Here is a 12,587-nt window from a genome sequence, read left to right on the forward strand (position 1 = left end):
ATTGAGAGGGAGGAGTGAGTGTGAGAGAATTAGAGGAGATATAGTGAGAGAGAGAGAGATGAGATTGTGAGTGAGATATAGTGAAGAGAGATTAAGTGAGTGTGAGAGAGAGGGTTGGATTTGGGGAGAGGGAAAGAGAGAGGAGAGGTAAGAGTAGAGAAAGACATTGAGAAAATGGTGGATGAGTTATTTTGGTTTTAAAAGTCGTATCACTTTGCGTGATGAAATATTGGTAGCGCAAAGTCTTAAAAAAATTATAAAAAAATATTTCTAGCGTCCGATTTTTGGTGCCCGCTCAAAATTTTAGAGCTTTGCACGATGAAGTGTTGGTCACGCAAAGTTTTGCGTGACAAAAAATTGGTCGCACAAAGTCTTAAAAAAAAATTCCCATGTCCCATTTTTTGTGCCCACCCAAATTTTGAGTTTTGCACGACGAAAAATTAGTCGTGCAAAGTCTTAAAAAAATTTCTCACGTCCCATTTTTGGTGCCCACCCAAATTTTTAGAGTTTTGCACGACAAAGTGTTGGTCAAGCAAAGTCTTAAAAAAATTAAGAAAAACATTCCCGCGTCCCATTTTTGGCTCGCGTCCAAATTTAAGGATTATGCGCAACGAAATATTGGTTCATCGCGCAAAATTTATAAAAATAATTTTATTTTACAATTTAAAATATAAATAAATTAATAAATAAGGTTTAGGCGACCAAATGTGTATTCGTCACGCAAAGAAAATAATAAAAATTTTAAAAAATTAGTTTAACAATATAAAATATAAAAATAAATAAAAAATAAGTATATAATGGTTAGGTGACGAAATATTGATATTCGTCGCGCAAATTTTTAAAAAATAATAAAAACTTATGAAAACAACTATATTTTAAAATTTATAATATAGAATAAAATAAAAAACAAAAATAAATTGGTTTGCGCAACACATGTATACAACTACACTTATATGAATAACGAAAAATCATGATTTAACGGTTATTTTAATTCCGATTTTGATGATTTTTTACAGCTACACTCCTTGACCCTATATGAATACAATGAATGAATTCGATTGTCAATTTAAAATATTTACACTAATGGATACCACAAAATCTTATGTTATACTTAATGAAAGTATAAATAAACTCTAAGTGTTAGTGAATCTATTGTTTTGATGGGATATGCATTCTACGAAACTAGTTTCAATGATCCAACCGTCAAACTTGTTTGTATATACTTCGAGATTGCAAAAGCCAAAAATAAAAAAAAAACATTCAAAGATAAAGTAACGGGATAAAAGTTTTCAACGGTTATAAATGAAAAATCACGATTTAACGGTTATTTTAATTCCGATTTTGATGATTTTTTACAGCTATAGTCCTTTACCATATATGAATACAATGAATGAATTCAATCTTTAATTTAAAATATTTACACTAGTGGATACCACAAAATCTTATGTTATACTTAATGAAAGTATAAATAAACTCTAAGTGTTAGTGAATTTATTGTTTTGATGGGATACACATTCTATGAAACTAGTTTCAACGATCCAACCGTCAGACTTGTTTGTATATCCTTCGAGATTGCATACACCAAAAATCGCAAAAAACAAACATTCAAAGACAAAGGAATAGAAAAAAAATTTGACGGTTATAAACGAAAAATCAAGATTTAATGGTTATTTTAACTCCGATTTTGATGATTTTTTTACAGCTACAGTCCTTAACCCTATATGAATACAATGACTGAATTTAATCTTCAATTTAAAATATTTACATTAGTGGATACCATAAAATCTTATGTTATACTTAATGAAAGTATAAATAAATTCTTAAGTGTTAGTGAATCTATTGCTTTGATGGGATACGCATTCTATGAAACTAGTTTCAATGATCCAACCTTCAAACTTGTTTGTATATACTTCGAGATCATATACGCCAAAAATCGCAAAAAACAAACATTCAGAGATCAAGGAATGAGACAAAACTTTTCGACGGTTATAAACGAAAAAATCACAATTTAACGATTCAACTCCGATTTTGATGATTTCTAACAGCTACACTCCTTGAGCCTATATGAATATAATGAACTAATTCGATCGTCAATTTAAAATATATTTTTCTAACAAAAATCTAATCCGAACTACAATAATATATTTTTCTAACAAAAACTCAATCCAAACTACAATAATAAATTTAAAGCTACTTAATAAATATATATACCATTCAATTTCTTAAGTGTTATATATACGAAATAAAAAATGAAAATAAATTGGTTTAGGTGACGAAATATTTGAATTACGTCACGCAAAGATTTCAAAAAAATATTTTATTTATTTTTGTAAAGACTTTGCGCGACGAAGTTTAAAGTTTCATCGCGCAAAGTCACTTTGTGCGACGATATGGTTTTCGTCGCGCAAGACTTTGCGCAACGAAGTTTAGAGTTTCGTCACACAAAGTGGCTTCGGGCAACGATGTGTGTTTCGTTGCGCAAGAGTTTTTTTTTACTAGTGTAGCATTATGAGTTAGTGGTATTTGTTTTCAATAGTAAGTGTGAAAGATCACAAGTTTCAACTCTAATAGATGTCTAGTTCAATACCTAATAAATACAGCTGATCGACACATTATGTGGCGCCAAGTCCACCATCCCTTAGTTTAAAATGTTGTTGGTTTAAAAAGAAAACTAGATAGTTACGACGGTTGAAATAAAACTTGGGGCAAGTTTCAGAATATATCATTCAAGGTTGTTTGATGAATCCCTTGATAGAAGGGACCGTTTGATATAATTATATCAAGATCATATATACATATAAATGTAAGGATGGAAGTTATGGTCCCTGGTGTTTGCCCTTGGTGAATAGAATAGTAGGGTTGTTGCGTTTGGTGGTGTTTTGATCATTATCTGAAGGAATGAACCAATTTCTCTAATTCAAATAGCTAACAATGGCAGGTCAACTACCCCCACCGCAAGTCTCACCAACACCAGTGCCTTGGAAAACAAAGCAAAACCAAAAACTTTATTAATGAATTACTCTTAATTTCTTACCCCTTTGAAACATTCTAGATGGCTTTTCCTTTTTATATGAACTATTTCAGAGTGCATATATATATGTTGATTACTTGTTTTTCAAACCCCTCCGCTCATCAGTGCTGCTAAAATGGCAGAACCAGTAGCTAAGGAGAAAGACGAAGACGAAAGGAAAGATGAAAAGAAAGTGAAGGAGAAAGACGAAGACAAAACGAAAGATGAAAAGAAAGTGAAGGAGAAAGATGACGGAGTAATCAATGCTGTTTACAAAGTTAACCTCCACTGCAAGCAGTGTGCACGTGATATTAAGAAGCCTCTTATGGCTACCCAAGGTACGTATAGAGCAGCATTCCTTGTGTTTTTTGGTCAAAAGTATTCCTTGTGTTAATTCCTCACCATGCATATGTTTTTCTCAATATATATGTGCCAATTGAATGTGAAATAAAAAAGCTTTTTAGCCAAAATGGCTCTGAAATTTGCATAATTCCTTACTTTGGTCCCTGAGATTTGAAATCAATAAAAGTGGTCTATGAAATTGTCCATCATCAATCATTTTGGTCATTACATGAAAAACCTCCATTAAATAAGAATAAAATGACAAAAATACCCTCAATTTTTTTGTCAAATCATTTTGGCCTACTGTTTGTTAATTAAATTGAGGGTATTTTTGTTATTTCAATCCTTATTTAACATAATATTTCACGAAATAACCAAAATGATTGATGATGGACAATCTCAAAGACCACTTCTATTAATTTCAAATCTCATGGACCAAAGTGAGGAGTTAAGCAAATCTCAGGGCCCATTTTAGCTAAAAAGCCAAATAAAACTTTTTTTGTAAGGTAAAAATAAAAACAAAAACTTTATACTTAAACTATCTCCAACCCTTGGGTTAAAACCTAAAACTTTTAACACAGAAAATTTAGGTTTTAACTCAGAAATAGTTTTTTTGCTCTAATCCTTATGGGCTAAATTTTTAGACCAAGATTATTAAAAAAGAATTTAGGATAATTTTTAACCTTTTTTCAAAAAATAAAATAAAATATGTAGACTATCCTAATTTAATTTTATAAACAATTTAATCTAAAAACATTTAGATTCCGATAAATATTGAAAAACCATTAAATTGACACCATGAAACTTGTGGAACACTATGAAATAATATGAAACAGATAAAAGAATTTTTTTTTAATTACTTTATCCATTTGATTTAAATTTGGACCATTAGGTACCATTGGATGTGATCATACTAGATCTTAGCCGTTAGATTCAATAAATTTATAAATATAAAGCTAAAAAAAATACATATATATGGTGGGCCAACCCACTAACTTAGGGGTCTCCTCGCCTAAATTTACCCCAGAAATGAGTTTTGGGTTAAAACTCATATTTGTCCCAAGGGTTAGTTGGGATAGGTTTAAAACCTAAAATTTTAGTTTTAATCCCAGGGTTGGAATAGGTCTTACTGTGAAGAAATGAAAAATGTAGAGCATGTGGAGTTATGCATGTCCCTGGGATTGAAAAAATATACGATGTTTATATTGTCAAATTATGAATTTTTGTCATAATGTATGGTGTATATGCTTACAATGTGTAAAATAATTTTCTGTCTAGTAGTATATATAACTTAGACGATCATAATAACATTACCACGTTACATGTGAGTGTGTTTCCTTGCGTTTATTTTCGTTTGTATAATATGGTCCATAGTTGAGGCACCTAATTAACGGAGCATTATGTAAACATACATCACCAGGGGTTCACAATGTAGAGGCTGATATGGAGAAAGGTGAAATAAAGGTAAAAGGAGTTTTCGACCCAACAAAAATTCAGAAACGGCTGGAGAAACTTAGTAAGAAAAAGGTCGAGTTAATATCACCCAAACCTCAGATCAAGGAAAGCACAGAAACAGAGAAAAAAGTAGTGAAGGAAACCAAAGAGGTGGCGCTCACTCACCCATATACTTCAAATATTTTTTTTGCTTAATATGATTACCACTACTTAACAATCCAGGTAAATTATTGGATTGTCATCAATTATATTTCATTGATAGTCTATTTAATCAACAATCATGGCTGGTTCTTTTCCTTAGAAGTTGTTAGAAATTTCCACTTTACTTTTATTTATTGTTTAATCAGTATACTAGTATTGACATGTGCCAAAGTTAGAGATACTAGATGCATTGTTGGTGATATTTTGAGTGCTTAAGTTGCTAATCAATTCTTAGGTGTGTATAAAATCCCACACAGAAATGACTCTGAGAACCCTCACATAGTAGTTTAACAAACTTTTGACCGCTCGTCAATTGCCAATTTGTTTTGAGTTAGATACTCTAAATATGTTATAATTTTGAGCAGTTGACATAGTTACACGTCATATAATATGTGTGTGAGAAGAAACCCTTCATATAACAGTTTACACGTGGATATAAGCCCTATTTTTTAAATATTTAATAAAGCTATAATCAAATGATTGCACTAGAATAACCAATTCTGTTCTTTTATTCCGAAGCCAATTTCACGGACAATAGTGGTGAAGGTTCACATGCATTGCGACAAATGTGAGCAAGATTTGAAGAAGAAGTTAATAAAGAACAAAGGTATAATTTCCAAACTTTCTTGTTTGTATGTATAATTTAGGGATTTTTTTCTAACGAAGAAAATATATGTCAATGATGTTTGTAGGTATTCACAATGTAAAAACTGACATGAAAGCACAAACTCTAACAGTGGAAGGAACAATCGAGCCTGAAAAACTAATTTCGTATTTGCGCAAAAAGGTGCACAAACATGCAGAACTTGTGCCCTCGAAACCACAGAAAAAAGAAGAAACAAAAGAGAAGGAGAAGAGTTCCCCAAAACCACCAGAGAAGGAGGAAAAGAAAGAGAAAAAGGAGGATAAGCAAGAGAAAAAGGAAGAAACAAAAGAGAAGGAGAAGAGTTCCCCAAAACCACCAGAGAAGGAGGATAAGCAAGAGAAAAAGGAGGATAAGAAAGACGGTACTGAGAAATCTACTGAATCAGTTACCAAGGTTATAGAAGTTAAGGAACAGGTAAATGTGGTGGAGGTTAAAACTAAAGAGAGCAATACTCCATATTTCATTCACTATGTTTATGCTCCACAAACGTTTAGCGATGAAAATCCAAATGCTTGTTTTATAATGTAAATAGGTGAGGGTAGAGTACATATATACCTCACTCCGTATTTATTTGGACTAATTTCTTTATATTTGTCTGCTTGTATGAAGATATATGATGCTTATAATATAGACTCAATATAGACCATGGATATTAGGTATATTCTTAATTCCTTGAATGTATGGCTCAATTTCTCAATCTGAAAATATAACTTTTTTCTTTTACAGTATAATTCTAGTAAGCAAACATTATCCCCCTGATGTATGTAATTTCGGTTGTGGTCCTGTTTCAAAATTGCATTTGTTAGTTTTCAAGTTACTTAAACTCTTTACCATCACAAAGATGAGGCTGAAGTTTCAGTTTCAATATTAATCATTATTGTAGGAATGATCGGTGGATGACGAGCAAAAGTTCCATTAAGTCCTAAACCCTAAGTCTCACTCTGGAAATCTTTGAAAAAGATTTCAACTTAAGTGTTTTCACTTCTAATTGGATGGCAAGTCTTCTGTATGAAAGCCCAATTTTGTTGGACTCGATATATAGGTCATGTAATTAAGTTAAGAACAATATCAATATTGACTAGTAATGGGCCGTAGCATCTCTAAAACTCTAAACTAGAAGCAACACAACATAAAATGCAAATAATTCATATGTTGCTTGCCTTCTTTTCCAAACACCTATTTATCATCACCTCTTAGTTAAAAGACTATAAACTGCATACCACAAAACTACCACAGAGAAATAGCTGTTCATAGTATCCACATTAATTTCTGGTAATGAGATACAAAATGCATTGACGGAATTTTTTTTAGGGGTGAAAACATGATATGAAATCAAGTGCCCTAAATCATAACATAAAATAAACCTGAATTATAAACTAGTCTTATCTATTAAGCCTCAGGAAGTTTATCGCAGCCTTACCCTCCTTGGAAGTTCATGCTACTGCGAGGTTCGCGCTTGGTACAGCTGACATTGTGACTTGGGTTGAAGAGGAGGCAAATAGGCCAATTCTGGACATTAGGGTTTATTCTGAAATTCATTGGTTTGATTTCCTTTCGCTGTTGTTTGACCAGTGAAGTGCGTTCTCTTTAACAAGGCCACACTTGTTTACAACCCTTCCCTATGTATTTGTTATTATGAATGACTCAAATTTAATCTCGCAATAAGAAAAAGAAATTCAAGTATCTTTCCTTTTTCTTCTTGTTCAAGAATATTACCATAACAAGCATTTCCTAGTCCTTCATGTCTAAGTTTCTGAAATATTAATTCTAAAAGAAAAGTACTCCTAGAATATGTACGAACGATATAAAACTGAGGAATAATCCATGAATGAAAGAACCTTTGAGATAATCCTCAGTACAACTAAATCAGTACAACTAAGTAATATATTTTAAGACATGAGAGAAAAACTGAGAACAATTAAAATATATTCAGTGCAAGAGACTAGCTAGGACGAGTTGGTTAGAAAATTGATTATCTGGTTATGTGGGCAAGTGGTCAGATCATGTGAGAGCTTTCTTTTAGTAGGTTTTGGTTGTTTCTTATCTTTCTTTGTTTTGGTGGAAGATCGGACAGATATATTGGGGGGGGGGGGGGGGGGGGGGGGGGGAGAGAGAGAGAGGGAGAGAGAGAGATCTAATTATATAAATTCATGTTTATGATATTAGTTTCACATGACCAAATTAATATCATATAATTGTATAGCCTACGAGTGGAAAGCATGATTTTTATAGGTATATATAAGCATCCCACACATGGAAAAGGAAAAAAATTAATCATCGTTTTCATAAAAAATCGCCAAGGATTAATTAGTAGAAAATATTTTACCTGATTAATCAATATAGTTGATAGCTCGATCTTTATTCCTACGGATTAAACAATATATAATTATTGAAGCTTATGTTAAGAGGTTGTGATACTTATCACAAAATTATTTATCAGTAATATCAGTTCTGACAATTATTATATCAAATCCAAAGCTAAAATATTCTCTGAAACCATTTCTAATTAATAAAAGGGAGTTCTAAAATCCAATTTCCATCAACATTCCATGGACACATTAAAAAGCAATACAAATTAGGAACCAAAATGAAGTTACGAGAAGATAGACGAAAGAAAGTAAGCAAGAAAAATAATTGTACAAGGCTGGGGAATGGGGGTGATGATATTAATATAAAGATCGATTCTCTGACCTTAGTTGACCTGACCTATAGCTAGCAAAAACTATCAATAAGGCGGCCGCACAGCAGAGTTTCCTCCCCAACTATCAACCTGCAGCTGATGAGGCATGTTATTGAGTGGCAGGTTAAAGAAGGGAAGCCCCGAAGACGGATCTGGAAAGGGGTTGCTTACTCCTCCGCCACCGCTGCCATCACCACCGCCTCCGCCACCTGAGGACTGTGGCACAGTCTGCTGCATCTGCAGCTGCTCCTCTTCCTCCAAGGGCAATCTCTCATAAGCCACGTTGGTAAACGATGAGGCTATGACAATAACAGGTCCAGATGCTATTAGTGCTCCCACAACATTTCCACCCACAACCTGGCCTTGACCACCAGCTAAAAATATTGTGAGGCTGGTGGCCCCAGGAGGTGCAGGCGGCGGCAGAAATGAACCTGTTAATGACAGAATCTCAAATCTGCCGTGCAGTGTGAGAACCGCGCCAGCCGCAGACGGTTGACGCAAGCTCACGTTGGTCACCATACCACTCCCACTCAAAACACAAATCCCTCGCTGCCTTTTCCTCGCATAAGTGCCTACGGAATCAAACACATCACAGCCACTGCTGACCTCCAAAATATGTGCTCTTAGGGTGTTTGCGCTCTCACGAGTTATGATCACTGGGGGTTTGGGCTTGTTTCTAGACCCTGGGGGCCGACCTCTGGAGCGTCGGCCGCCGGAATCACCCGAACCAGGATTTGGGGTCACCAGGTCAAACCCTTGATGATGAGGATTGTCATTATCAACATCATTTTGGTGGTGGTCAGAGGAGAAAAGATTGTTGCGGTTGGGGGTGGTGTGGTCATCTTCGGAGTCCGGCGGTCTTTGGAGGTGGAGATCAGGGAGTTGGAGCTGCTGATGAACAAACCGAGATGCTGAACCCAAGTCTAAGCCAGCCATACACAGAGAGCTAAAGAGAACAGAAAACAAGAAAAATATAGTAAAATATATGTAAAAATTTTAATATAGCAAGGTTCAATATTTTATGGGTTTTGGAGAAAGGAGAGCCCCATAATTTCAAACCCTAGAACGAATAGAAAACAAAGGGGATCAAGTGCAGAGAAAGGGAAGGGTACGAGTTGAGGAGAGAGAGGTGCAAGGAGGAGGAGAGAGATATCATAAAGTGGCAAACGCAGCCATTCTCAACATCCAAAGTATAAATATAAAACGTATATGCTTATAAAATAGTGGAGATAAAATAATTCGCTTCTTTAGTAACTTTTACTTTTTTGAATGTGGGAATTGAATTTTCTATGTTAACACTTAGTGTGCTTGAAACTGAATACTCGATCAAAGATAATGTAAAGAGGAACAATATTTTATGACCATATATATTAGTTGATCAGTTATTACACGATTAAGAGAAATGTTAAGGAGACTCTCTCAAAGTGGAATTCTTCATGAATTTTCTGCTACCTCATAATTTAAGGTTAATTCTCCTGTCAACATTATAAAACATTGTGCCAAAAACATGAGATAACATATAGTATACATTAAGAGTCTCACTTTTGAAAGAGTCTTCTTAGCGCATCTCTCCATAATCAATTATCATACATGTAAGAATTGTGTTATCAGCAATATTCTATTTAAACTAATCTTAAATACATTGATGAGAGAGAATTCAAACTCAAATAAGATCAATTAGTAGATGACACTTTATTATAATGGAGGAAAGCAACCATGTTTTTACACTCTTATCTGGATTCGATTTCCCACCGATTTCCCTCCCCCACAGCTAATTACCTAACCGACTAATGCTATCACTCTACTCAAATGGGATCAATTAGCCCATGTAACCATACCCACGTCTACACACACACACATATATATATATATATATATATATTTTTTTTTTTTTTAATTAATGTGCTTAAAAAGTCATGTTCAGTGTGATCATGGCGACAATATGTAAATTTGATACGTATTATTTCGCATCAATTATGATGATAAATTTTAACAAAAGTAAATAGTTCAAAAAACTTATCCATTTCTACAAAGTATTCTTTAAAGAAAAAATGAAGGAGAAATTAGGTACACATCCTTCTTTTTGTTACTCCATTGATTAAAATCTTATTCATTTTTAATTTTTGATCAAGGTCCTTGGGTATTAATAACATTATTAATTATTTGAACAATAAAATATTTTTATTTTTAAATATATTCCTTTAGTGTTAAAAATGTTACAATTAGTATATTTATATTTATGGCTAAATTTTTTATCATATATTTTTATTTTTAGTTTGTACCTATTTTTAATTTGCAAATATTTTTTAAATTGTACCGATTTTCTTTTCATTTTTAATTTGTACCCATATATTAGTTTCTTTTTGTGCCCATATTTTTTAAAGTTTTATTTGTGTTTGTACCCATGTGTATACCATCACTCGACATTGTATGTTTAATCCATGATAGAAAAATTACATATGGTATATTTATGTTTTATGTTTATGTCTAAACTTTGTATCATATATTTATATTTTTAGTTTGTACCCACTTTTAATTTGCAATTTTTTTTTTAATTTGTAGTATTTTATTTTTAGTTTTATTTTGTACCCATGTATTAATTTCTTTTAGGGCCTATATTTTTTAAAATTTATTTGTACTCATAATTTTTTAATCTTTTATATGTACCCTAATTTATTTATAATGTACCCATTCTTCTTTATTAATGTACATATGTGAAATGTACCAATTTGTTTGTAAAATGTACCAATTCTTTTAACACTATGGATACATTCTTTTGCCATTTATTATTTCTTATTTTTACATAGTTTTTATCCATTTATTCAATCAAAATGTTTGAATTCTTTTATTGTAACCGTTTCTAATAGTATTATAATGAGGGATTTTAAATTTATAGGATTATAAATCTCATAAAATATCAAACAATTAATGTCAAAACTATAAAAATATTAATATTAATAGTAATATAATGAGGTGTACAAAGTCAAGGGACTTTGATCAAACTTTGAATACCATTAAAGTTTTAATCAAAGAATGTTAAGGATTAGGGACCGTATCCAAAGTATCCGAAAAAGAAACCATAGCCACCAAGGAGAGGAGGAGCAAAAAGAATCCTCCTCCCCATTCCATACTTTCTCCTCCTCCTATAAGTTAGTCTTTTGTGATGATTCCGTCTGAGTTATACTCAGGTTTTAGAATGTACTCTATCATAATTTCGAATGTGCTCCTTATTCAATGATCAATGCAATCACTCTCTCAAAAACTTATAAAGAGAAAATTGTAGAGGGAAATGAGAAGGAGAGAGAGTAGATAAAGGAAATGTAAATTGTTTTCCAAACTTGTGTATATATCATCTTTGATAAATTAAGCACCTATTTATAAGCTTACAATGATGAGGTTAACCCATAAGTTACAAACTACTAATACACTCTAATTAGAGCATGCTCTACTAAACATTAAGATAGGAGAGGTTGTGGACATTATGGTGGTCATCCACCTTCCATACATTTATATAACACTCTCAAATTATTGTTTTCTCTACATTATAACTAGTTCTGGAGGAGTTTGTTGCTATCTACTTTAGGTATTTTTTGCCATCTTCACCTTTATTAGCTAGTTGCTACTATGCGTAAAATATACGTTAGATACCATGTTTTCCTCAAATGTTGATCCACCCATTATTCAACAATGATTTCCGTGAGTTGAGTTGTATTGTTTAGGCTTGTGGGTTTGGCTTAATTTGGTGATTTGAGTAGTATTGTTGACATGGTTGATGTAACTTTGATATTTTCTTAATGAAATTAATTTTTTTAATTTTTTTTTGGGTCAAAAAATTAATTTCTTTTGTTTAATTGATAAAAAATAAAAAATAAAACAGAAATAAAATAATTGTAGCCGTTTTTTTATCATGTTGTAATGAATTGTTAAATTAAAAAAAGCCTAGTGATATTTTTTTCCAATATTAAAAGTAAGTTTCAGTTCCGTTTCCGTACTCCCCATTGATTAGCAGGAAAAAGAAAACTGTTACATAATTTTGTTCATAAAATATGTCACAAAATGATGTTGGATCAACTTATGTCGCTTTCTTTAAACATTACTCTCAATATTTACTTGAGATTATACAATTTAATTAAGTACTACCTTTCTGAAAAAAAAAAAAAACTTTTTTTTTTTTGGCCAAACCTTTCTAAAAGTTTCTTTGAAAGAATGTTTTTATTTAATCAAATATTTGTTTAAATAGCTTCATGTATTAA

The 12,587-nt window shown here is 32.3% G+C and overlaps 2 protein-coding genes across 2 annotated transcripts; one reads left to right on the plus strand and one right to left on the minus strand.

The window, feature by feature from the left end:
• Window positions 1-3,064: 3,064 nt before the first annotated feature.
• LOC103407878 (heavy metal-associated isoprenylated plant protein 4) lies at window positions 3,065-6,313 on the plus strand. The gene is made up of 4 exons (XM_008346756.4): window positions 3,065-3,348; window positions 4,773-4,957; window positions 5,528-5,615; window positions 5,701-6,313. Exons 1-4 carry the CDS (start codon window positions 3,147-3,149, stop codon window positions 6,180-6,182), a joined length of 957 nt encoding a protein of 318 aa, XP_008344978.2. The 5' UTR covers window positions 3,065-3,146; the 3' UTR covers window positions 6,183-6,313.
• Window positions 6,314-8,140: 1,827 nt separating this feature from the next.
• Window positions 8,141-9,503, minus strand: LOC103418449 (AT-hook motif nuclear-localized protein 23-like). The gene has a single exon (XM_008356579.4). It carries the CDS (start codon window positions 9,268-9,270, stop codon window positions 8,380-8,382), a length of 891 nt encoding a protein of 296 aa, XP_008354801.1. The 5' UTR covers window positions 9,271-9,503; the 3' UTR covers window positions 8,141-8,379.
• Window positions 9,504-12,587: the final 3,084 nt, after the last annotated feature.

This window comes from Malus domestica, chromosome 02 (assembly GCF_042453785.1).
Source record: "Malus domestica chromosome 02, GDT2T_hap1".
Lineage (NCBI taxonomy): Eukaryota > Viridiplantae > Streptophyta > Magnoliopsida > Rosales > Rosaceae > Malus > Malus domestica.